Source organism: Podarcis liolepis (assembly GCF_965112155.1).
Source record: "Podarcis liolepis genome assembly, chromosome: 16".
In the NCBI taxonomy this organism is placed as follows: domain Eukaryota; kingdom Metazoa; phylum Chordata; class Lepidosauria; order Squamata; family Lacertidae; genus Podarcis; species Podarcis liolepis.
The window spans coordinates 24,957,537-24,983,565 of NC_139567.1; the positions used below are offsets into that span (position 1 = coordinate 24,957,537).

The 26,029-nt window shown below is 46.1% G+C and overlaps 1 protein-coding gene and 1 long non-coding RNA gene across 7 annotated transcripts in view; one reads left to right on the forward strand and one right to left on the reverse strand.

The window, feature by feature from the left end:
- The window catches only part of LOC310695342, a 362,862-nt gene that overhangs the window by 314,652 nt on the left and 22,181 nt on the right, over nt 1–26,029 (reverse strand). The gene's annotated exons all lie outside the window — the stretch shown is intronic.
- The window catches only part of IGSF9B (immunoglobulin superfamily member 9B), a 118,413-nt gene that overhangs the window by 41,750 nt on the left and 50,634 nt on the right, over nt 1–26,029 (forward strand). For all 6 annotated transcript variants that reach the window (XR_014519952.1, XM_083479165.1, XM_083479166.1 and 3 more), the window contains exons 3-7: nt 2,104–2,250; nt 12,021–12,172; nt 15,182–15,299; nt 21,339–21,480; nt 22,204–22,349. Coding sequence is in view for 5 of the 6 variants with exons in the window: in XM_083479165.1 (XP_083335291.1) it covers nt 2,104–2,250; nt 12,021–12,172; nt 15,182–15,299; nt 21,339–21,480; nt 22,204–22,349 (705 nt within the window). In the remaining variant the exon portion in view is untranslated. The remainder of the gene's footprint in view (nt 1–2,103; nt 2,251–12,020; nt 12,173–15,181; nt 15,300–21,338; nt 21,481–22,203; nt 22,350–26,029) is intronic.

Below are 26,029 nucleotides of genomic sequence, written 5' to 3' on the forward strand. Positions count from 1 at the left end.
GTCTCATTCCTTTATAAAGCAGGGGTGATGGGGTTGCGTGTCTTACATCAGCAGGAGAATGTGGGTCAGGGGTGCTGAACTTCCCCCTGTCCCTTCCCCCTAACCCTTAATCTGTTTCTCCGGGCACTCCCCCCCCCTTCCCAGCTCACTTCTGATATCAAAGCTGGGAAAGGAGCTATGGAGTGGGGGCAGGTTCTTCACTCTTCTCTTGCATGCTCCTCTTTCTGCAACCATAAGACCCTCCCACCCTTGCCTGCCTTGAATGCAAACAGGGCAAGGCATGTGAATGATGATCCTGCCACTTCTGATCTGGCCCTGAGTCGTTCATGCCCTTCAGTGTTTCACAGCTGCAAATGCTTGTAGCACACAAACGAGTTACTAGGATGGTTCATGCAGCTGAACCACCTAAAATGCGCCGCCAAAGAAGGACTCTTCCAAAATATGCTCAGCCTCTGTGAAACCAAACACCCAGAGTTTCCTTCTCTCTGTCTTCATCTTTTACTTTTGCTTTGCCTTCCCAGGTCTCTGGTTGCTTTTCTACTCCATTTCTCATACTGCTTGACACCCCGCCCCCCAAGGACTATTGCTCACATTGCTGGAGGCTCTACTGCTCCTTCTGCTGTAACCATGTTACTCTGCAATAGCCCTGTCCTCCACAGAATTAAAAGTGGTTGCTGTTGTGGTTAAAGGTATGCTTGAAAAGCATCCTTGCGGTTCAGATATTAGCTGTTCAAAGCACATCTAGGCAGCATGTGAAACGGAAGGCTGGGTGCTGCGCAGTGATGGTTAGGGCTCCTGCACATGCATATATTGCCCAAGGAATGCCCTTCCAAGTGACGCCTGCCTGTTGCCAACCTTGACATCTTTCTGGTGCCAGGTTATGGCTTTTCTCTTCATGCGGGTATTTAATAGAATTTATAAAAGTTGTAAACTTGCTTTGTAAGTTACTGAGAGCTTTGCCTTATTCTGAACCAGATCATTAGTTGGTCTAGCTTAGTACTGTTTTCACTGACTGGCAGCAGATCTTCAGGGTTTCAGGCAGGGATATTCCCAGTCCTACCAGGGGTTGGAATTCGGGAACTTCTGCATGCAAAGCAGGTGCTTCACCACTGAGCTATGCCCTTTCCTGGCTTGTGTTAGTTGTCTAAGGCCTTATTCATACTGCAATGTCACTTTAAACAGTCATGGCTTCCCCCAAAGAATTCTGGGACCTAGAGTTCACTAAGGATGCTGAGAGTTGTTGGGACAGGCATAGGCAAACTCAGCCATCCAGATGTTTTGGGACTACAACTCCCATCATCCCTAGCTAACAGGACTAGTGGCCAGGGATGATGGGAGTTGTAGTCCCAAAACATCTGGAGGGCCGAGTTTGGCTATGCCTGTGTTAGGAGATCCCTGGTCTACTTACAAAAGTACAAAATTTCCAAGGGTCCCTGGGAAGAGGGATAGATGGTTAAACCACTCTAGGAATTGTAGGTCTAAGAGATGAATAGGGGTCTCCTAACAACTCTGAGCGTTTGACCAAACTGTGGGAGGCAGTGGAAGACAGGAGTGCCTGGCATGCTCTGGTCCATGGGGTCACGAAGAGTAGGGCATGACTAAACGACTAAACAACAACAACAACAATAGCTCTGAGCACCTTTAATAAGCTACTGCTCCCAGAAGTCCTTGGGGGAAGCCATAACTATTTAATATACCATATTTACTTGAATGTAGTGCACCCTAATTTTCACGACGTAATTTGGCCAAAAAAGGGGTGCATTACATTCAAGTAAAAACGGTAGTATCAGAGTGCTATAAATGTATGGTGTGGCCTATATAAATAAACAGGGACAATTGAAGCTGATTCATGAGTCTTGTAGGTGCTGTTTTGAACATCTTCCATGGACCAAAATTTAAAAGTCCTGTGGAAGAAAATGTTTAGTGTTCTACTCATTTGCGGGTAAGCACCTGGGATCACAACCACCATGAATGCCCCACACAACTCTCCTTCTACTGGCAAAATACGGCTCTGCAGTTGTCCTGAACGTCCTTGTGCTGCCCACATTCTGTTGGGTTCAGTTGGCGAACTCTGTTGATCTCCACCTTGTTGCTCTCTTCAAGGCCGTGCCAACCTTCATGACAAGGCATCTCTGCGCATTGAGCAGGTTCGCTCCGAGGACCAAGGCTGGTACGAGTGCAAGGTGCTCATGCTGGATCAGCAGTACGACACGTTCCACAACGGCAGCTGGGTTCACCTCACCGTCAATGGTAAGTATGGGGGCTGCTCTGTATCACTCTCTTTTCTTGCCAACCATGTGTGGTGGCCTGTCACACAATTGTTCTCATGCTGTTCCACCAAGTGGAATTCTCCCTTTTCATCAAAGCATCTGCTGTTGCCTATTCCAGAAGTAGGACCAATCATGGGAGATGTGTATATGTGTGTATAATAATGCAACTAAATTTGTCTCAGGGTAGACCTATTGAAATTAACCTAGTCCTGTTCATTAATGTCAACGGGTCTGCTTGGAGTAAATATCAGTAAAGAAGCCTAATTATCTACCTAGCTATTCCACAAGCTCAATAACTCCCTTGCGCAAGGTGCGTTTAATTGCTTGGTGCTCCCTTGACCTCTCTCTGCATCCCCTGGTTACAGGACCTGAAATTGTCCTCTGAGGCTCCCATGTGTTTCATACTCAGAGAAAGCACATGGATCAAGCATCCAAAACCCACACGGAACCAAGAATAGTCTAAATCACAGTCTTGTCACAGTGGCCAATGAGTGGGAAATAAGAATGAAGGGAGAAAAGGGGAGCTGAAATGATTGAAGGGATGGAGAGACTCCTCCATTTGGAGGGGTTGCAGGGTTTGGGACTTTATAATTTAAAGAAGAGGCGAGTGAGGGGTGAGATGATAGAAGTTTGCAAAATTATGCATGTCATGGAGAACGTAGATGGAGAAAAGTTTTTCTTCCTCTCTTATAACATGAGAATTCATGGACATACAGTGAAGCTGAATGTTAGAAGATTCAGGATAGGGGAAATAAAGTATTTTTTCATTTGGTGCATAGTTAAACTATGAAACTCACTCCCCCAGGAGGCAGCCATGGCCACCAACTTGGATGGCTTTAAAAGAGGATTAGAGAAGTCCATGGATGATAAAGATTGGCGGTGGTTGCTGGAAACACCAGGAAGGGAGAGTGCTTTTGTGCTCAAATCCTGCTTGTGGGTTTCCCATGGGTATCTGGTTGGCCACTGTGAGAACAGGATGCTGGACTAGATTGGCTGCTGGCCTGATCCAGCAGGCCCTTCTTATGTTCATATGGAGATGGTAACAGAAGGAATTGGGTTTTAAAAAATAAACAAATTACCATTTTATTGAAAGAATTTCAGTGATGAAAGAGGAAAGAAAACGGAGAAAGAAATAGTGCAAAAATACAATAAGAAAAAGATAATATAGTATATTTACCGTAATCAGTTACATTTCCATATGTTATTATGTATAAAATATTATTGTCCAAATACATATATGATTAATAATAACCTACTATATTTTGTATAAACTTTGCTTGGATAAATATATTGAGAAGGAATTGGGGGTTAAAACAGCTGACTAACTGTTGAGGCTTCCTTTGGTAAGAGGATAGTTGAGAATAGAACGAATAGAGCTGTACACGTAGTTAGATCCATCTGCCTCCCCCTCCTCCTGTGGTGAAATGTCTGTTCAGTAACATTGCTTGGCTACCTAAACACTGAATCAAGTTGACATTTATAGAGTAAATCACAGGAGGCTGTAATTTTCTCTGTAACCCCAACTACTAAATCCCTTTTCTGTTGCACAAGTGACCACAGCTGTATTCCTGAATGCAATTATTCAGCTTTTCCTATCATGTAGCAGCAAGCTTTTCATGCACACGTTTTGTCTTCTGAACTTTCTCCCGTTGACTTTGCATTCCACAGCATTTCCCCCCCCCCATGGGATCATCTTAGAAGGTAATCCCATGTGGCTCTTCCATGTGGGGAGCAAGGGAGGGAGAGAATGTCTCCTCAGGCTGCTGGCTGGTGCATGGGCCTTCTTGCCCCTTTGCACGATGTAGCTATAAGAGTTTGTCTGGCTTAGCAGAGCTGAAATGTCAAGTTTCAGCTTTGGATTACTTTCAACCAAGTGGTAGAAACTATGACAGCAACATAAATATGTGGGAAACTTAGAAGTTTGAGGAGGTAGACAGCTAGGAGTGGAGTCAAGATCTGCAGGACCATGGACAGCTCATTCTTAGCTGCCACCAATTTTGTTCTGGTGAAGGCCAGAGGCCTCTCTGCTGATTGCCAAATTCATTCAATTATTGCCTCTACTCCCTATCTTTTCTGCAAGGAACTCAAGGTGGTGAACATGGTCCTCCCTCTCCCTCTTTTAGCCAGACAAGAACCCTGTAAGGTAGGTTAGGCTGAGAGGCGATGACTGGCCCAAGGTGACCCTATTAGCTTTATGACTGAGTGGGGATTTGATCCATGCTATCCCAGGTCCTAGTCTAATGCTGAAACTGCTACACCACACTGGTTTTGAGGAAAATTTGCACAGGAAGAAGTTGCCTAAGCCAACAAAGGGTACTTCATCATTGGCATCCAACTGTTGATCTTGCCTCTGATGAAGACAAACTGCCTGGATACATGATGTGTTAAGTAAGAGGAGCCAGGCCTGGGTTCACAGTCTGACAATAAACCCTTATTATCAGAAAAAGAGTCCCCTCCTCATATTCTGTGCCAGTAGAGTCAAGGGATAGTGGCCCTACAAGACGGATATTCCTGATTCAAGGTTACTGTTAGAGGGTCTTGAGGTCTAGGTGTGAATAGCTGACTGGGGTCCAAGTTATCATGGCAGCAACAGATGGAAAGTACCTCTGCTTCTCAGAGCTTTCAGTTCCTGCTTCTAAGGAAGAACAGCACATTAAGGAAGTGCAAGTGTTCTGTTGTTCAAAAAAGGCATAGCACCCTAGGGGGAGATGGAGGTAAGCATGAAGTCTTGGAGAAGCAGTGACAAGTGAGGTGGAGCAGGTGTGCAGCAGCCTGTTGATAGCTGGGTGCTGGAGCTCAGTGACTCTTCTGGAGCCGAAAAAGGGATCTAGTGGCAAGGTTTGAGAAGCTGTAAGTGGGTGGCAAGGAGCAGTCCAGGCCTCCAAGTTCCAGTGAGAGGGAGAGGAATTACCTAAAACCGGCCTTGTAGGAGGTGACCCATATTATTATACAGGGAGCTGATGCATTTCCCATGAGCTGCTTAGCGTTGGGACAAAAGTAGCAGCTACCTGTGCTGAGATGGCTTTCAGTAGAACAAGGAGGTAGAAATCACCATCCAATGGTCCAAATGCAGCCCTCCAGATACCCCTTTGTGGCCCATAGAAATCTCTGCAGGCCATGCCCCCATCCCTCACTGGTCTTTCCTTGAGTGATATTGCCCAGCTGCAATATATCCTTCAACTGTGATAATGGCTCTTGCTTACCAGCATGGAAGATGGAAAAAGATGTTTATGCAAAGATCTGGCTTTTGCATGAATGAAAATATAGTCCATTTGGACAAAGGTAAGAGCCTTTGTTCTTTTGCCTCTGGCCCTGCTCACTCTGGACATGTGGGCCCCGGAAAGTCACTCATGAGCAAATGCTGGCCCTGGGGTGAAAAAGGTCCCTTGCCCCTGTAGTAGAATAACATTATGGGATGTCATCAGGTGAGAGGGAGGAGTGCTGATCAGGGACTGGTAAGGATGTCATATTGGAGGGTTAACATGCAGCGGGGATGAGCAGGAAAACAGCAGCTCGTGGACCTAATCCATCTCCCTGAGGAATGTTGCCCTGCTTTCTGGTAACCCATTTCTGTAGGTGAGATACAAAATGCTGGTGCATCCTTTTCTAAGAAGCTGAGTTGTTGACCATGGAGGAAACTGCAGGTGTGTCTGGCTGCTGCAGCATCTCACCTGCATATCAGACCTGTTTTGCGACGCCCTTTTCAGACATGCCATTTAATGCTTGTGATTCGTCACCTGCAACTTTCATAAGCTGTGACAGTGTTTGGGGGTGATCAGCGATGTCAGGAAGGGGGGGAGCAGAGAGGGGAAAGTGAGTGACCTCGTTAAATGGCTCTGCTCTGTGCCTAACTTAAAAGACGTGCCTGGGAGATGGGAGGAACAAACCTCCAGGAAAATGAGCAACTTGGCCTCGTTAACTTTTAATAAGAGTTTTGCACTCAACTGAGCATCCTTTGAATGTGTGTTTCTTGAAGTATGAGGCATGCTCACTGAGGCAGACTCTGCTTCTCGTTCCAGCTGCACGATTTGCAAGCAGTGGCAAAGCTCAGGAGCTATGCCTGCATGAAACCATGGGCTGGGGTTTGCTTTAAGGCTTGGCTCCAAGGACATCAGAAGTTCCATTTATTTTATTTTATTGCTCTAATTAGCTAAGCCTTGAAGTCTTGCAAAATGCAGCATATTGTCATGTCTCAATTCAGAGAATGGAACAGGAACCGCTTTGTAAGAATCACAGGCCTCCCCCTGTGTGTCTTTGTCTTTTTTTCTCCATTGATGGGGAAATGTCTTCGTATTTTTTTGGCTGGCACTTTTTTTAAAAAAAGGAAGCCACCCCTGGGAAAATGTTTAGACCTCTAGGGCTTGTTGAAAGATCATGTAGTGCAGGAATGGTGAACATTTGACCCTCCAGATGTTTCTGAACTACAACTGCCTTCAGCCCTGGCCAGAATTGCCAATGGCCAGGGATGCTGAGAGTTGTACCTCAGCAGCATCTAGAGGGACACAGGATCCCCACACACCTGCCCTTGCAGTTCACTGCTAGGAGAAAGGCTGCTTCTGAATTTTCATTTTGACAACTTCGTATCTACGGTGGTGCCAGGTTTAATGCAGCCACTGCTTCCTCACTGGATAGGTCACTTCAGTCCTGCTCAGAGGCCACAGTAGTTATAATTCTTCAAGTTTACTAGGATTTGATTAGACCTAATTTTATTGGGATCCCCCCCATACACATAGAAACATTTTCACTGATCATAGACAGCTGTACCCCTTAGAAAATCAAGCAACGCTACCTTGGGACAAAGGGGCACTGTTGTTGCATCATGGCTGACTGAAGAGAGAGGTTCTCTGACTTGCAGAATAATCAATGCAGGCTTCAGAGTTGTAAAGTGCTTTGGGGAGGCTCTGGACAGTGCTGCATTTTCCCATCAGCATTTTGGATGCTTTTTTTTTTTTTGGGGGAATGTGACATAAACAAATGAACTGAGGACTAGAGCGTATCCACCATTAATCATGGGGCTTGCTGGCTTTGCCTGACTGTTTTCCCTGGTTCGTATCTCTTCCCCCGATATCAAGAGGTCTCTATCTTTTTAAAAGTTAAATTATTGAAAGTGTTAAGTCAGTGCCCTTGAATGGAGTTTAATTGGGAAGCTAGGAAACTACAACCCCCCTGAATCCCAACAGGAAGAGATGGTTTTCAAGTTGAGTGGGAAGAGTGCAGTACTGAAGTGACTTGCTTGCAGCCTTCCCACTTGGGGAATCTGGTTGGTAACAGTGATAACAGGATTCTGGACCAGGTGGACCTTTGGCCTGATCCAGCAGAGGCCTGAAAGGCATCTCCTGGCTCTCCCAGCAAACTAGGCGTGGTTACACTCCCCCTTCGCAAAGGTTCACTTGCTTGGAGGGGGAAGTAGTGAGAACTGGTGGGGAGGGTTGGCTGATGGTAGGAGCAGACCTCACTATAACCCAAGCTTGCATTTGAAGGTTCGTAATGGGATGTGGAATTCAGAGCCAGGGCTGTTTGAAGCTCTCCCTTTCCCCCTCTCACCAGTTCCTGCTGGGAGTTGCTATCACCAGGGCCGTGGCTTCGGAAGACGGCGAGCGCCTGCATGCATATCTCCGTGGCAGAGATGAACATCACTTTCTATCATCTCCAAATAAAGGATGCTGGGTCTCAGAGAAATGCCTTCCCTGAAACCGTGGGGAATTAGAAGGGGGCTAGGTGAACTATAGGTCTGACTCGGTATAAGGAAGAGATAGGGATATTGATAGAGATATAGATATAGGTTATAGATAGCCTAGAAAGGAGAGGAGCAACATAGTATAAAACCATCCTATAGCAGTTGGGACTGAACCTCCAATTCTGCACCTCGTTTGCAATTGGTAAAATGGTGTGTGTGTGTGTGTGTGTGTGTGTGTGTGTATCTGGGTATCTGGGTGGTTTTCCAGTATGGGTCCCCAAATGGGTGCAGAATAGGGTGAAGGTGATGGTCCCTACACAGGATGAAGTCCCTGGAAGGGCCTTTTCAGTGGTCTGCCTTATTGCTTTGCCCACTGAGGTGCATCTGAGCACATAGCTGCTTCTTTTAGGAAATGGGTGAAGACACACCTCTTCCAACAGGCTTTTGGGTGAATGGCTGAAATAATTTATGAATAATTTGCCACAAATGCATACTATGGTTTCTATCCATATAGCTTTCGTTTTTGTGTATTTTATGTATATTACATTATGCATGTATGTTGTGTTGTTTGTCATATTGCTATGTTTCAAAACTCCCTGTGGCCTTTTGATGAAGCACTATATATAAATTTCTTAATTAAATGAATAATCTTGTGGATGGCAGAAGCACTCCCATTCTTCCTGCCTCACCTTTTTTTTTTTTAATATCCCCTTGGAATGACTATATGTCATGATGGAATGGATTTCTAAACAACCTTTAAAAAAATGGGGGGGGGGATTTACAAGCACCCAAAGGAATATTGCTGTTGCAAATTAGAAGACAGCAAAACACTGTTAAAAAGTAAGATTGTTCTCCTCTCTTTTTGGCCTCCAAAGGGAACCTTTAGCTCAGCCTTAATTGGAATATCATCCTTAGGGTTTCTTTCTTTTCTTCCTTTTTTCTTTTGGTTCACCATTGTTAGCAGCACGAAGAGCAAATCTTTTCCTGCATAAGCCGTGACCTTGAGACTTTTACGTTACCATCTTTTGGTGTGTGTGTGTGTTCTGAGAATGAAACATTCAAACCATTTCCAGTGTGGCTGGGATTTCGTTTTTGTTTAACACTTCCTGGGCCATGTCGCTGGCAGCTCGCAACACTGTGACATTGTGGGCTGGAGAGAATGAAACCCACCAGTCTGGCTGCATTGTGGGGAGTTAATGAATCGCAAAAAAACTAACTAGCTTGTGTCTGGTTCAGTTGCCCCAAGGGATGGGGATGGGATGGCAAGGTTGGAATTCTGTGGCATTGTATTTAAGGGCTAATGATGTTCCTAATGCTTGCTGGGAGCCCAAATGGAGGGTTTTGCCCCCTCCCCAAACAACAACCTTCCTTTTAAAGCTGGGGCTAACATCTCAAGTTGCTTTCACTCACCAAGCTGTGTAAGAGAAAACCTACAATTGCCAGAATGCTTATGGGTATTACAAACCCTTTCCCCTGTTTCTTCGTGGCATAGAATAGCTTTCAAAACCACACAAGAAAATTTCAAAGGCCTTACATCTGCGGCTGTCTGCATGGTAGAGTTGTCAGCCTCTGATTCCAGTGTCATGTTGCTGCAACGTCTACGAAATAATGTGCCTTAAGATGCTGCGGTAATCGTCTATGGCGGTCTTTGCATGTGAGGTGGTCAGATTTACCTGGTTCTGGCCTGCAGAGTTCTGGAGTTATTTTGCTCTGCCAGACTGGAATGAATGTCAGGAACGGAGATAGATTCTTCAGTCCCTGGTGGGCACCCTTAGAGAGAACTGCTGTGATTAGACCTCTTAGTGCGTACCTTAAGGCTTTGGGCAGAGGAAGGGGGCATAATCTTCATTGCCTCCTCACCTCATCAGAGACCCCAGATGAGGGCTGAGGGAACCTTTTTCAACCCAATGGCCACATTCAACCATGCAAAAGTCAAATGTTTTACAGGCGCACACCCACACATGCACTCCTCCAGCCTTCGTTCAGGCCAACGTGAAGTATAGCCGCAGTTCAAGGGCACTTTCCAGTCATTCAAAAATGCCCGTAGAAGGTAAAGATCAGTGAACGGTGTGACCTGGGAAGAGGGATATGTGGCCTGAGGAGGCGTGGCTTGGGAAGAGATATTTCCTGGACCCTTCAATCCCAGCTTGTGCACCGAGGTCATCTGCAGAAACATCATTGGCTATTCCCTACATGAGGTTCGTTTGGTAACATGGAGAAATCCTAAGCCTTTAATGTAAGCTGCCCAGCCCTTTGGAATACTCTGCCAATACAGACTCAAAAGTTGGCCTTCTATGCCAACTTTAAAATGCCTGCTGAAAACTTTCCCTTTCTGCCAGGCCTAGGCAGGCAATTGAGAATACATCCTTATACAGTGGTTTACTGGTGTTCATTTTCAGCATTGTTTTGTTTTGCTTTTAACTTCCTGATGCTTCTACTGCATGGTTTTATTAATATAAACCACTTTGATATATTTTCATGATGTAGTGTTACTTGAAAGTTTAAGTAAGTAAGTAAGTATGTATGTAAGAGTCCTAGGGGACAGAAAGAGACACCCTGAAGGCCACATCCAGCTCCCAAGGCATGAAGCTCCCCAGCCCATATCAACAGGTGAACCCAGGGCTCTGGGTTGGCTCTGAGCCACATTAGACCTCTGACTTGAGATCTGTGGCTTATCAAAGGAGTGGCAAAATATCCCACATGCCACCTTTTTATGGCATCGGAGCCTCTTCCCAGGATTGGTCCACAGCCTTCCATAATTCAGTGGGATTTAGTTCTTTCAGTCCAGCCAACTCCTAAGGTTTTGCCCCCTGAGGACGGCCAGGGTGGCATTTGGCAGCGTGTATAATTCACATTGGAAACTGCAAATCAGATATATCTACAGCATCTTCGCATCAGTGAGATGTCTCCGGTTCCAAGGAATCCGCCATTCCTCTACATATGACACTGAACACTTAATTTTAAAAACCCTGGTTTTTAAATAACCTTATTGCAGACTTAATCCTCCAGGTCCAACAGTGCAATATAAGTAGAATTTGTGTTCTTAAGAATTTATAATTCATACATTATGATTCTCTCCCCACCCTCTCTCGCCCCTCCACCCCGAGCACATTAGCCTAGTTAATTTTTTTCTTTTCAGAAAATAAGCAACGTTTTCTGGGGGTGGTTACCCAAAAATCAGTTCTTTTCAGAGTCAATTGAAATTGCTGGAATGCCTTCGTAGAAAATTGGAATTAACAGCTATTTATGATTAGGCCTATATTATAATTCTCCCAGAGCCTGTTTAATCAAAAGGCAGATTAGTTATCTGCACTGTGGTGCATCTGTGCATTTTGATAGCTTTCCTACAATGGTGGGGTGAATGGGTCCCGGAGTAACACAGGCAGATTTTCCTGTATTTGATGGAGAGGGTGTTCCTTTCATACTTCACATTAGCCAAAATGGCCACTGCAAAAGGTCACTGCACTTGCTTGAATGTATACTTAAGAGTTTTGCATAGAAATGTCGCAAACTACGCTTCGTGCATTTCATAGCCTTTTGGTCGCACTGCTTATAATATATATTCTCTCTGCATATGAATGTGTATGTATATATAAATAAGGTATCTGCAAACTGAGCATAACACTTCATGTGTCTGAAATAGTCTCAAATCCACAAAGACTTATGCCATCTGTTAGTCTAGTGCCACAAGGCTCTTTGTGTGTGTGCCTTGCGAAGAATAGTTCATGCTGCCCTCCTTGGTTAGACCCCCAACTGGAGTCCTGTGTTCAGTTCTCGGCACCACAGTTTAAGAAGAAAAAAATAATTAAATGTGTGTTTTTCTTACCTATTCATTCCTCCAACCCTCCCCAAGAAGAAATAGCAGATTGAATTGGATACAGGACAGAACAAAGTTTATAAAAGTCACATAGGTATGATGCATCCATATCTATGTGTGGGTCAAGAGAACCATGTTGCATTTGCAAAGGGTTTGTAGGCCAGCAGTGCTCAAGTTCAAGCAGATTCGGAATGTGTGGCCAGGGTGTGTGCCATCATCCTTCTCACTTCTTCTTTTTCCCCAATCTCCTTGGCAGCTCCCCCCACCTTCACAGAAACTCCCCCCCAATACGTAGAGGCGAAGGAAGGCGGCAGCATTACACTCACCTGCATGGCTTTCGGGAACCCTAAGCCAACCGTCACCTGGCTGAAAGAGGGGGATCTCTTAGGTGCCAACAATAAATATCAGGTAAGGTCATGCTCAGAAGGGCCCCACAGCTCAAGGATGGAGGAAATCCTCTGCATGCATAATGTAAAGGTAAAGGGACCCCTGACCATTTGGTCCAGTCGTCGCTGACTCTGGGGTTGCGGCGCTCATCTCCCTTTACTGGCCAAGGGAGCCAGCGTACAGCTTCCGGGTCATGTGGCCAGCATGACTAAGCCGCTTCTGGCGAACCAGAGCTGTTTACCTTCCTGCTGTAGCGGTATCAATTTATCTACTTGCATTTTGACGTGCTTTCGAACTGCTAGGTTGGCAGGAGCAGGGACCGAGCAACGGAAGCTCACCCCGTCACAGGGATTCGAACCGCCAACCTTCTGATCGACAAGTCCTAGGCTCTGTAGGGAGGTACAATTTCTCGCATCACCACATTCAATGGAATGTGGGTAGGATGGCTAGGAAAGAACCCAGGATGAGGCTTGGAGAGCTGCTGATGATCCAAGCATGCTGTACTGGGCTAATGTAAGAACATGAGAGGGGTCATGTCTTGTCCAGCATCCTGTTTTCTTTTTGGATGGCTCTGTTTTCGCTTCCAAAGCAGTAGGCACAGAACCACTGAAGTTTGGTGTGTTAGGGGAAATTGCAAGAGAGATTCTCTGTCAGCTTCACCAGTAAGGCAAATAAATTTGCCAGCCATATTACCTACCTACCTATACATGGCAGGTGCTTGATAACTCTCCTGATCTTGTGATTCCAAGCAAACAGTACTTTTAACCCCTGGATGGCCACAGGGTACCGCTATTGGATTTGCAAGTATTTACCAGCTGACATTCATGGACTTATTGTCCTGAGAACCTTCTGAAATGCAATGCCCAAATCGGGAAGGATTCACACATCAATCAGCAGTGCCTGTGGCACTGAACACCCTTTTACTGTATTCGGTTTTTTAAAATAAAAAAAAAAACACACTATGCATTTCTAAATATGTCATGTTTGCTGTCTTGAGCTGTGACAATCGCCCCACGGGGTGCAAAGCTCCGTCATACCCTCATCAAAATCTCACAGAGAGGACCACCCTGTTTCATCCTTTCTCGTAAATGCTCTCTCCCCCCCCCCCCCCCCGGAAAAGCCTCTGTCCTTTGCTCAGCCAGGAATTCCATCTGTATGAATTGTAATTGGCAAATCAGGCATTGGAATTGGTACCAGCACCAACGAGAATAATTAGGAGTCATTTGTTAATGAGCTGAAATGGAAGGGTGAAGTGAAATGAAGCTTCGCGTTGGCAGCGGGGTGGAAGAGGATGGATCAAAGGTGGAGGAAATAATGCATGCATTGTCTGTATGCTCACTTCACACTTGTGCTAAACAAAGCAACGTGGGAATAAAAGTATGGTAGCTTAAGTGACCCTGCAGTGGGCTTGGCTGTCCACAGTGTGTTATGGCAGGATGAGGTGGGATTATCATATCCCCATTCAGAAAGGGGCTTAGGTGCCCCCTAATATTCGTTCCACACGTGTAAGAAATCGATCTTTGTGTGTGGCAGCACCCACACTTTGGAACTCCCTGCCTATTGACATCAGCAGGTGCCTCCGCTGTACTCATTTTGGTGCCCACATAAAACATTTGTTTGTTTCAGCAAGCCTGTCCAGACCTGCAGAAGTTACATGTATGGGTTTCTTTATTTCATTCTATAACATGTATAAAACGGGGAATAATTATAACGATGGATGAAGTTTAAAATACGAAAAGCTAAACTGTAAGATAGGCACATACAATGAATGCAGTTGCACATGGGTTGAAATTAGAAGTTATGTGTGTTTTATGTCTTCTTAGCTGCTGTTGGTTTTATCTTCATGTTTTTAACTGTGTTTTTATTGAACACTTTAATGTTTCATGTTTGTTTCCGCTGCTTGGAGGTTTCCTTCCAATCAAGCAGTGTATAAAGTTTGTTAAATAAACAAATGAATAGCTAAAATGATGCAGGAGGGTGCAGCCTCACACTCCAGAGGCCAAATACAGGCCTCCAGCCTTTTCTGTCTGGCCCTTGGGACTTTCTCTAAACTCTACCTCCTCTCCCCATGCTCCACCCCTCCCTGGTCCTGCTTCATCCATGCACTCCTTGATCGCTTTTGCATGCCTGGAATGTGTTCTTCAAATGTGATCATTCCTATTGCTTGCCTGGATGGAGGTGTGTGTGTGTGTGTGTGTGTGTGTGTGTGTGTGTGTGTGTGTGTGTTTCTGTGTATAAACCTCTGGTGCTCACTTGGCAGGAATGTAGCCAACAGTACAAAGGTAAGAGTTCTTTCCATTTGTGTCTCCCACTTTTTCCTCTATTGGTTAGAGTGCTGGACTAGGACCTGGGAGACCAGAGTTCAAATCCTCACTCAGTCATAAAGCTCATTGAGTGTTTGGGGGCAAGTCACCGCATCTTAGCCTCACCTACCTCTCAGGGATGTTGTGATTGTAAAATGTGGGGGGCACGTATGCCACCTTGGAGGAAAGATGGGGTGATGATGAACAAGAACATAGAGGTACAGTGTTGATTTAGCTATTCAGTACATGATGTCCATTGTAACTTTCACTATAGTCATCCATGGGTTGATGGAGGAGCCACTGAACAATTTTCCATTTTCATGCAGGATACAAAATTGAACTAGATTGTGGCAAAGTCATTAATATGAGATTCATGCTTTCTGGCATGGGATACTGGTGTGTGTGTGTGTGTGTGTGTGTGTGTGTGTGTGTGTGTGTGTGAGACACCAGCTAGAAATGGTCTAGATGCATATTTTTTAGAAATGCAAATAGCAGTCATTGTGGGAGCGATGGTGATGATCAGGGAGGTGGTGTTTTAACACTTTCCTCCCCTGCCTGTCAAAAAATGCCCCTCTGAAGCTGCTATTTGCATTGGGAAGGAATGAAAGCATGCAGTTAATGCTGCACATAGGTTTAGCTGGGGTGTGCGTGTGTGTTCATGCACATGTTTGTATCTGCAATGGTTTTGGGTGACGAACTTTCATTCTCTTTTTTTCTCCCTCTTCAGGTTAGTGATGGGAGTCTGACTGTTGTTTCCGTTAGTCGGGATGACCGGGGCGCTTACACCTGCCGGGCTTATAGCATCCAGGGAGAGGCTGTGCACACTACCCGCTTGCTTGTCCAAGGTAACTAGCTGGAGAGTCCTTATGGGCTCCCTAGTACAGGAGTGTGGAACCTGGTGCTCTAGAGACATTGCTGGACTCCCAACTTCCATCAGCCCCAGCCAGCATGGCCACTAGGCAGGGATGATGGGAGTTGCAGTCCAGCAGCAGCTTGGGGGTATCCATTTGGTGCTACAACTGATGCTTGCTTCAGCAGCATATTTTACTTAATTATATTTGTTTTAGGTCTTATATTTCGCTTTTTGTCCTGTATGACCCTGTGCAATGGCTGCATTGTTTATTCTTTTTAGGAAGCCACTGAAACCTGAGTTGTTTAGGAGTTGTTGCCTAGTGTACAATTGAAGTTGTTAGAGAAATGCCTTAGTGGCTAACGGATGAAGACTGTTCTTCTGGGTTTGGTAAACTTTGTGAGCTGGCTTTTCTGTTTCACGGCACGAGCAGTGGCTTCCTCCTTTGCCCTGTGATTCTCTTTAAGCATGAACGTACAGCAGGTGTGGATGGCATGGTCGTGCCACTCCCCTGATCTCTTTACAGCCGGGTCATTGCTGGTTACTGGGAGAGGAGAGGTGGCAAAGAGGTCAGCGTGCCATGTTTGCACAGCGCCAACCTTCCTGGTACTCATCAGTGACTCGGCTGTTGGGAGTGCAGGTGAGTGCTGCTGCCCTACCATGCCCTCTGCATGGTGGGTTGCGTATAATATGAGAAATAAGGGAGAAGCAGAGTCGCACAAACACCAAGCTGTGCAATAGCCTGCAACAGGAGTGCAATGTTTCTGTTTTAACCAGTGCTTCCCCCCCCTTAAAAATGTTTAGGGGTACTCTCATTTTGACTCAAGAAAATCACCATTTTATAGTTCAAATTGAGAATCATAAATACAGTAAATGGACAAAAGTAAAAAGATTCACAAAATGTTTAGGGGTATGCGTACCCCCAGAAAAAAGCACTGGTTTTAACTAGTTGTGTTTTTCTTTTGTGAACTGCCCTGAGATCTTTTGATAAAGGGAGGCATATAAATCTAATTTTAAAAAATGCAAAAAAGGGATTCATAGAAATATATATATATACTATTGAAATTTGATACTCCTCCTCCCCCCAAAACTCATTTTGTAATTCTTCCAAGCATCTGTCTATCAAAACCCAGTGGTTGGTTGTCCCTTCACATGCTAGCATGATGGCTGGATAGTATTGAGGGTTAATGAAGAGGCTGAGATAAGGAGAGAGAGCAGGCTGAGACCACCCCCCTAAATTGCATCTCCACATCTATTTTTTTTAATCATCTATGTAGGTGGTTTTTATTTACTCCTGTGTAGGGAAGTAAAACGCTGGTTTGGGGACAGTGTTGGAATTGGGCTGTGTGTGGAATCTGCCTTTCAGCCCTGATTCTTCGTGGTCCTGTATTTCTCAGACAGGAAATTGCATGTGCAGATTTGTACAATGTGCTGTTTTATGTAGAGAGAGGCTTGCTGCATCCCCAAACGTCTTGGCCACAAACGCTTTTGCAGGGTGTTGAACTAGCTGAGATTCCTCTCTTGCAGGGGGTTGGACTAGATGACCCTTGGGTCCCTTCCAACTCTATGATTCTGAGTTAGCATCATCCACCCTATCTTCCTATGTGCTCTCTGGCACGGGTGGGAGAACCTGCAGCCTTCCAAGCATTGCTGGACTAAGACTCCCATCATACCTGACCATCAGCTATGCTGGCTGGAGATGATGGGAGATGGAGTCCAACTGGCCTCCCCACTTGTGCTTCCTAGACTTTTCTTAGTGCCTCCTGCTAAAAGAATAGTTAACATCAGCATCTGTTGAAGGTGACCCTGAGCATGTGGCCACATAACCTTCAGCCAGTGAGATGAGCCTCTTTCCCAACCCTCCATTAAAAAAAGACCCCCTCCACAATGCCATCAATAAATAAACAAGAGCATTAAGTCCAGACCTCAGACATCTAAAAAGCGCTGAAGGCTGCTAGCTCAGCTGAACAACCCAAGGAATGCAAAAGAGGAGCAGTGGGTCGTGTGTGTGTGTGTGTGTGTGTGTGTGTGTGTGTAAAAGAGCAGAGGCCTGATGCCTCCTTGTCCTGCATGGGAGACAAAAGGTTTCGCAGAAGGCAGGTGGAGCCCAAACTGGCAGCCTTGGCCTTGCCTTGAAGGGAAAGGGGGGGGGGGCGTTTTGTATTGATTTCCTGTGTCTGCATCGATAGTATTAACTTCCCTTCCCGCTCCCTTCCTCCTGCTTGCTTAACAGCTGTTCTGCAAGCTGGATTTGTCTGTGCATTGATTTTTATTGTTGCAGTTGGGTCCCTCCTGTTCTTTAAGAGCTGGGGCAGCTCGCGGTTCGAGTTTGCAGCATCACCATTTTAAAAACAGGGGGGGAACAGAAAGAGCAAAAGAAATAAAGAAGGGAGAGATAATTCTGCAGACAGATCCAGAAGAGCACAGGCTACTTCTCTTCCCCTGGTTTCTTTTGGCAGCAATACAGAGAACAGCTAGTGGGTTCTGATGGGAGTCCCCTTAGGGGAAGAGAGATGACATTTTGTGTTCCCCCAGCTGTCAGTCCTCCAGGTCAATATGTGAGGCCACCTGCAACCCTTGTCCTGCCCTTGCTGATGGCATATTTTCTTGGAAGGGCTCAGGCTATTCTGGGTTCACTGGCCAGTGGATGAGGCCACAGTGTCACGCTGTCTGTTCTTGACTGGCATAAGTGCGTAAGTGGCCATTCCAAGCCATTTAAATGTTCTGATTTCAAAGAACACGCTCAGCCACTGAGGTGCAGCCCCTTTTGAAGACTCATTGCCCCATTTGGAGGGTAACATTTTGGAGCAGTGATAAGTTGCATTGTGGGTATGCTTTGGAGTGCCCAAAGATCTGCATCATGCTGCAACAAAATGTTGCGGCGTGTCCCAGTGGCGTAGCGTGGGGGGTGCAGGGGGGGGGGCGGCCGCACCGGGCGCAATATCTGGGGGTTAGGGTTAGGGGGGCGGAAATCCATGGGTTAAGGGGCACAAATCCACGGGTTAGGGGGCGCAAATTACTTGCCTTGCCCCGGGTGCTGACAACCCACGCTACGCCACTGGCGTGTCCTCACCTCCCAGGAACACAGGAAGCTTCCTTGTATGTAGTCAGAGGCTTGGCTCATCTTGCTCAACACTCTCTCTACTTACAGTTGCTGTTCAGGGTTTCAGACAGGAGGCATTCTCAGCCCTAGCTGGGGATTGAACCTGGGACTTTATGCATTCAGAGGAGATGCTCTACCACTGAGTTTTGGCCTGCAGCTCTTCAGGAGTGCTCTTGATCAGGGTTCCTCCCCAACAGCCTTGCTTGACTACTGGATATCAAGGAGCTCAAACTGGGCTGGGTGGTGGAGAGTGTTCCAACTAACACACAACATTCAGTAGTTACTGAGCATGCCCCTCCACTTGTTTTTTTGGGGTACCTTGGAATATTTTTTTTAAGATTCTCTTGAACTTCTGCAAGCCTTGGGATTCTTCAAAATATGTTAGGTAGGTCCCCCCCCAAGTATATTATTTGTATTTGTGGCATCTTTGCGGTACGTGTGTGACACCCCCCAGCTATGTGACAGTCACTCCAAGGCTCCCTTGCAAAGTTATTAATGCAGGGCAGACAGCTGTCGCCACCCTCTTTTCTTGGAAGCAAAAGGTTTCTGTCTTTTAAAGAAGAGGAAATGATCTATGTCCTGCAAAACTGTCCTCTTCTGCGCAGTTGTTAAATCTGCAGGAGCCCTGACCTCCTTCTCAGCTGGCTACCCCAGCTTTTAAAAAAAGAACTCCCAGGCCTTTTCAGACACCGCAAATGTGTAAGTGGCATTCGTCTGTCATGATGGCAGCTAATGGCCCTGCATTCCATTAGTATTAAAGAAAAATCCATTTAATTGGAACACAATTGTGCATGGGCCTGCCATCCTGATTGAACAGCCATCCTGGTTTATAGGCAGACTGTTTTAATTCACACCCTCCCTCCAAAGTCTGGAGAGTCTTAAAATGAAAAATGGGGGGTGGGGAAGGGAGAGATCTATTTGGAGAGAAAATAGCCATTTTTTGTTTCTTGTTTTTAACGGTGCATGCACAACTTTCCTTCATGAACAAAGCAAAAACCTATTTTAATCTAGCCAACATTTGCTCCTGGAGAGGAGAATGTAAAATTTGCAAGAGCAGAAATGATGTTCTGTGCAAATAATGCTGATTTAAAGCAGTGTTTGCAACCTCACAGGCCAAGCCTTTGCCTACCCGACTTTGGATTACAACTCCCATCATTACTGACCACTGGCCAGCACTCTCCCAGGATTCTGACTGTTTAAAGTGCTTTAAATGTATGGTGTAATAGAGTCACACCCAGGCCATGATTTGTATGTACTTGCATATACACACAAAGTTGTCTTATTTGAATCCCCACAGAATTCGATTTTCTAGATACCAGTGACAGATAACCTCTTTGTAGCCTTTTAAGCATGCCCCTTATTACATATAGAAGAGGAAAATGCCTGACCTAGGGGCCAACTTCCACGCAAACCCCAGAACCCTTTGCAACTGCTCCCTTCATCTGTCTCGAGGACAGGAAACATGATAGCCATGAGGACTAGCCTCTTTACTTTTCTGTAGGATCTGGGTGTTTCAAGCACCCATGATGGTTCTGCAGCAGCCTTACTGAGAAATGCTGTATATTCTGAATCTATGCCATGTGGTGACTGACACATAGATACATAAACATTCATTTCCCATCTAGCTCTGAGGGGAAAACGTGGCCATTGTTAACACCCACGTAATAATTCTTTTCAATTTAAAAATGGCCCTTTGCCAAATGTTGAGATTGGGCTATAGATAATCATAGTAATAAGCATTTTTCTAGCACTTCGGAAAATTGAAAGCAACTCATAACATCTTGATAATCGTGACCACAAACCTCTGTAGCAAGCCAACATTATCCTAGTATTCTAGATTTGGATTTGGGAATTTGGGAGATGGCTGCAATATTGAGCCAGGCTAACGGTCCAGCTAGCTCATTATTGCACACAACAGGGGCCTTCACTTTTCTCAGTCCCACTTTTAACCCAAACATGCATTTGGGGACCAATTTCTTAATATTTCACCCTACATTTGCATGGTGGCAATGCTCTTCTTGTTACTCATCTTGGATCAGGCTGTGACCCACTAATGGGTCCCAGCCCTCCAGTTCAAGACCAGTAGTCTACATTGGAGTTTGCAAACATTGGCTGTAGGTGGGAAAAGTCTCTCTAGTAGCCAATGTCTGCAAATAACAGCAACTGAGGCTGCTTGCTTTGGTTGAAGAGCAATGGGTCAAATCCTGTTTTGGCTGCGAGCAGCTCTTCCCTGCTGGGGACTTGCATGTGCAACCAAAACAGAACTGAACCCCCGCTTCCTTCCATCACCTGAGTGATATCAGCTGATTGACGATCCTGCGTGATTTGGGGAAAACAGCCTTGTGGGCCAAATTGGATCCCCTGGTTGGCCAACATTGGCCCGTGGCCTGGAATCTCCACACAGTGACTGGCAATGGCTCTGCAGAGTATCAGACAGAGCTCTCCCAGTCCTTACCTGGAGATGGTTGAGACTGAATCTGGGGCCTCCTGCATACAAAGCAAGACTCTGCCCTGAGCTATGCCCCAGTACCCATTGAGGTGGGATTGAGGGGTTGAGGCTGAGAAAGAGTAGTTTGCCTTAAGCACCTTTTGAGAGTGAGAAGTTCACATTGATCAGTTCCCGAGCTGGACCAGATGGGTCCTTTGGCCTGATCCAATGGGGGTGCTTCCTATGTTCTTATGGCAAAGTCGTCTCAGGGCCAGATGCACCAGCTCAAAAGTACACGGTTCTTACTCTACAAGGGAGGAATTCAGATTGGAGCTGTGCTGGATAATGTGACCTGGGCGAAATGCCAAGAGTTTGTGTTCTTTAGGCACGGTGGCTCTTCTTGCTCTCGTTCCCTGCACCGTTAAGTCAGCCGCTCTTAGCAATGAGCTCATCTTCCCTTTCTTGGCTGCTGAGGTAACTGTTTGTCTCCTGCTCTCCCACAGGACCCCCTTTCATCGTTTCCCCTCCAGAGAACATCACGGTTAACATCTCCCAGGATGCAATGTTCACCTGCCAGGCTGAGGCATATCCAGGCAACCTGACCTACACTTGGCACTGGGAAGACGAGAACGTCTACTTTAAGAAGTGAGTTTGGATTCTGTTTTCGGGTCTCTTTCTTGTCTGGTCTTGGTGAAGGATGTGGATGGGAATGGGGCAGCTAGGGTGAGCAAGCAGCCTCAGTTCTCTTTTCAAAGGACTGCACACTCCAGCAGGAGGCCCTTGGAATCATCCACTAACAGTTATTCATTTTTAATTAAGTGCATTTGACACATACGTTTGATGGTAAGGTTTGATGGAAAGGATCAACCCCCTTCCCCAATGCTGTGATCCTGATTGAATTTGCCTCCCTGCCCAAACTAGCTGTTCAATTGTTGTAAAAGCCATGGGAGATCCCAAGTATGACTCTGGTTTTGTGCTTAAGTCCTTTGTGCTGTTCTGCAAACCTGTCAATATCGGGAGTCTGTGTAGTCAGGAGATGTCTGCCTCTTGCCCATCATGCAGTTCACATTCAGTGGTGTTAAATCATTCATAATTGAGCCTAGGAAGCTGCCATTTATTGAGTCAGAGCCTTGGCCCATCTAGCTCAGTACTCGCCACACTGGCTGGAAGCAGCTCTCCAGGTTTTCAGACATGGTTATCTTCCCAGCCTTACCTGGTGATGCCCGGGGATTGAACCTGGGACCTTCTGCATGCAAGGCGCATGCTCTAATACTGAGCTATGTTCCTTCTGCTACACACTGGATACCCCTTTCTCCCTGAGCCTGTCGTTGCTCACTTGTCCTCTCTTTTGCTCCTTTTCCATTGCAGCGACCTAAAGCTGAGGGTTCGGATCCTGATTGATGGGACGCTGATCATCTTCCGAGTCAAGCCTGAAGACGCTGGAAAATACACCTGCATTCCAAGCAACAGCCTGGGGCGCTCGCCATCAGCCTCTGCCTACCTGACTGTGCAGTGTGAGTGCGTTTGTCTGGGGTGAATGGAGGCTGCCTGGGTGATGAGCTCCCAGACACAAGAGGACAGTCAATGACATGCTTACTGGCATGAGAAATGTCGGCAGCGGCATCCCTGTGCAGCCTCCCCGTAACTTTTTACGGGCACTGAGATGACTGTGTTGGCACAACGTCAGCCCAGAGAGTGGAGAATAAATTGTGCCTAAATTACTGGGACTGACGAGGCACAAGCTGATCAGTGCGGTTGCTGGGTTAATTGCTTTGTTTAATGCAATGCTACCTAGCCCTGCCATATTGTACCAAGCAGCAGATGCTTCAGAGTTAGAGTATCATACGAGTATTAGATGTCCCCGGGGAGGGTTAAGCTGCCACTCCTTGCCTAGGCAGGATGCACACCCATCAGCTTTTATTTAATTCTTTGTTTTTAAACCAGTGCATGCAATCTGCTAGGTGCTTGGCCAGCATTGCTTCCTGCAGCCCTCCACCCCCCAAACAGGACACAGTTTAACCCCTCACTCACTCACTCACTCTCTCTCACACACACACGTAAAATGTTGTCCTGCTGCAGGTTATGGCAGCCATGCCAACTGCAGTGTGAGGAGCAGCAGGCTGGCCCAGGCAGACTGGCCGTGCATTGGGGTTTAATGGGGTGGTGGGAGTGCCCTTCAGGCTGTGATTCAGTGAGCACCTGTCCCCTCTCTGTTAAACTCACCTGGGGTGGAAAGAGGGGAGATGTGCTTCACAGTGCAGTTTAGCAAGCTATAGGTGAGATACCACACCGATCCTTGCAAACTCAAGTGCATCAGAATGGTTTCATCTCTGTTACATTTGTTTTATCTCAAGGTGGCTGGTGAGAGCTGTCCTGCAGCTCCCAGACCTAGCCGTGTGAGTTGGATGTTAACCACAAGGCTGAGCTGGAAGGGACACAGTAGTTGTGCAGATGCCCTGGCACACTTGGCATGCCACTGCCTCTGAGAAGGAAGTTGGGGATCAATAGACCAGCAAGCAGCTTGGGAAAGGGCAGGCTTTTGCCTCCAAGGTGAAAGCCCAAGGCATATAGTAACAACCAGCAGTATTCAGCAGGCACTGCCTGCAGCTCCTTGAAGCGACCCAGATGTTGGCTCATGGGTCATTGCTGTGCACTTTGACCACATATGACCACTTGCCCAAGCTAGTGCCCTCCCAGATAGTTTGGACTATAACACCCATCATCATTTTTACAGTTAAGTGGTATATAACTGTTGTTAAAGAAAATAAAATAGTGTTGCATTTGCAGTTAAGTTAGTGCTAGCCACAGTTTCCTTGAAACCAGGGTGTAACACTGGTTACTTCTAACCATGGTCTGCGTTAACCTTGGCGCAACACTACACCATTGCTTAAAAAGTAAACCACAGGCAGCAGAGGGATTAATGCCAGAAAAGTGAGGAGGAGAAAGTGACTACGCCTGCAGCATGTTCCACATCTCCTAACTATGGTTACATCTTTGCCCAGAATTAAAACCTCTTCCTGGTTCTGGATTCACTGTTTGGACTTTGGCGCTTCATATGCATCTGCAACATGCTATGTACCTAGGAGGAAAGGAGCATCACTTTTAGGTTCCGGTTTTCCGGGTCACTTTTGCTCCAGTTCTTGTCTGGGAGGGAAAGCTGTCTCGTTCGGTGTTCCCCAAGTAGCTGTCAGATGGCAACGGCTTTTGGCCAGTCATTAATCAACCAAGTTGGATGCTGTCCAGTGACCTAGAAGTGAAAAAGCTCAGTGTCCCGTTACCAATCCCTTGAGCCTATGTTGATTACATTTCCTAAGACATGGCACTAAACTGTGTGTATACAAATCAAGTTCCTCATTACGCCCTGGATATGAATCTGGGTTACGATGCCACAGACGGCATCAGATGACCTTGATAAACGTTTCAGTCCTTGGTGGTTGTCAGCTGTTTGCAAAGTGTGATGGGCTGGGGGAGTGGTGTGTTTGTGTGTGTGCTGTGCAGTGTGATCAGACAAAACCTCTGATTGAAAAATCCCTCTCCTTCTGGAGAATCTTACTCCCGTTCACAATTCATGTGCTGAGTGCCGCTGGAACACTGCTGCATGGGAATATGCAAGGCTCTTTTATGGATTTTAATCATTTGGTTTTTAATCTTTAATACCTCTGTTGTGTGGGTTTTTTCTTTTTTTAATTTTGTCCCTGGCAGGCTATCAAATTTGGAAAGCGAAAAGAAACGAACACAAAACCCTCTAAAGCCAGAATAATAAGGATTAATGCCCTCCCTCCTCCTTTTGACTTGTTCCCATCAATCACAGAAGCAGGGGGATCCAAAATCCCTGACAATGGTGGCGTCATTCAATCACTCTTGGTTTGACGCTAGGAATTACCCGTTGCCTTTTTTTTTGCTCCCCACCCCCATCACCCAAGGGAAGGGGAGGAGAAAAACAAATGAATCTGGAATTCCCAAATAGTCAGTGGACCAGAAAGCGGAGAATGCAAAAGGAGGTTATAGTCTCTGTTCTGTAATACTGCTAATTGGACAAGGTTATGTAGTGCAAGGGAGCAGACACAGGAAGATGTGGAGGATGAGATTTGGAGGACTATGGTTCAGGATCCAGGCACGATGTTGCAATCAACCAGTTTTTGAACCAAGAACCTCATGGCAGTGTCCTGGAGCCCCTTGAGAGGAACCCAGTCACTGTTGTAGAAGGAAGAACATTGTTGCCCTCCTGGGCTCTGGTGTGGCTCCACCCTATGTCAGCTTATTGGTTCCTTCTGGCTTGGTCTGGCTATAAATACCTCCAGGTGAGGCCTGAGTTGTTGCCTAGGCAACAGACAGGCCTTGGCCTTGCCTGTGTGCTCCTCCAGCCTTACTTCAAGTATTCCCTTCAGTCAGTTTTTGTCTTTACCTGTCTGGTCTGGTCTCTGCAAACTTGCTTTTCCTGTCCATTCTGCCTTACCCCCTTGTTCCAGCTCTGCACTAGACAGATTTCTTGATTTAGGTCCTGACTTAGAACTGACTGTGCTATGCATTTGTCTCTGACCCCCATCTCTGCCCCCCAGTGATTTTGAGGAGTACAAACAAGGGCAGAGGGAAAACACTGCTCTGGGATTTTTTCTTTCTTTCCAGAGCAGGAGTGATAGTGTCATGTGCTGGACCACATGGGTAGCTGACAGGCCCTCCTTGCTCAGGCAAGTTAATGAGGTGGTATCGAGCGTTCAAGTTTTGCTATGGTCTGTGGCAGATTAGCACCAGAGGAATGAAGGAAAATAGTGAAGCAGAGGCTGGGCACTTCTCTCTTTTTCTTTGATGGGGTTCCTGCTTCATGACACCTCCTTGCAAGATTGTTTTCATCTCTGATTAGAAGAACTGTTGCATTTCAGATCTGTTGTTAAAGCTCAGTATGTTTTACAACTTGAATTTATGAAGTCAGAACTAAGTATCACTGAGTCAAATGGCTCTTGCTTCCAGGATTACAGTCATGCTGCATAGTTGACCAATGTTGTGGACCCAGGTCTCCCCAGCCAAATTCCAACACACTAACAATCACTTCACAACCCTTTGCCAACTCACTAGCCTAAGGATGTCAACTGATCCTAACAAAATGGGTATTGTGCTATATACACCTGCTATTTAAGGTGTACATGTGCATGGATTGTCAGTGGTGTCTGCATTTTTGAACTCTTGTTGGCTACGA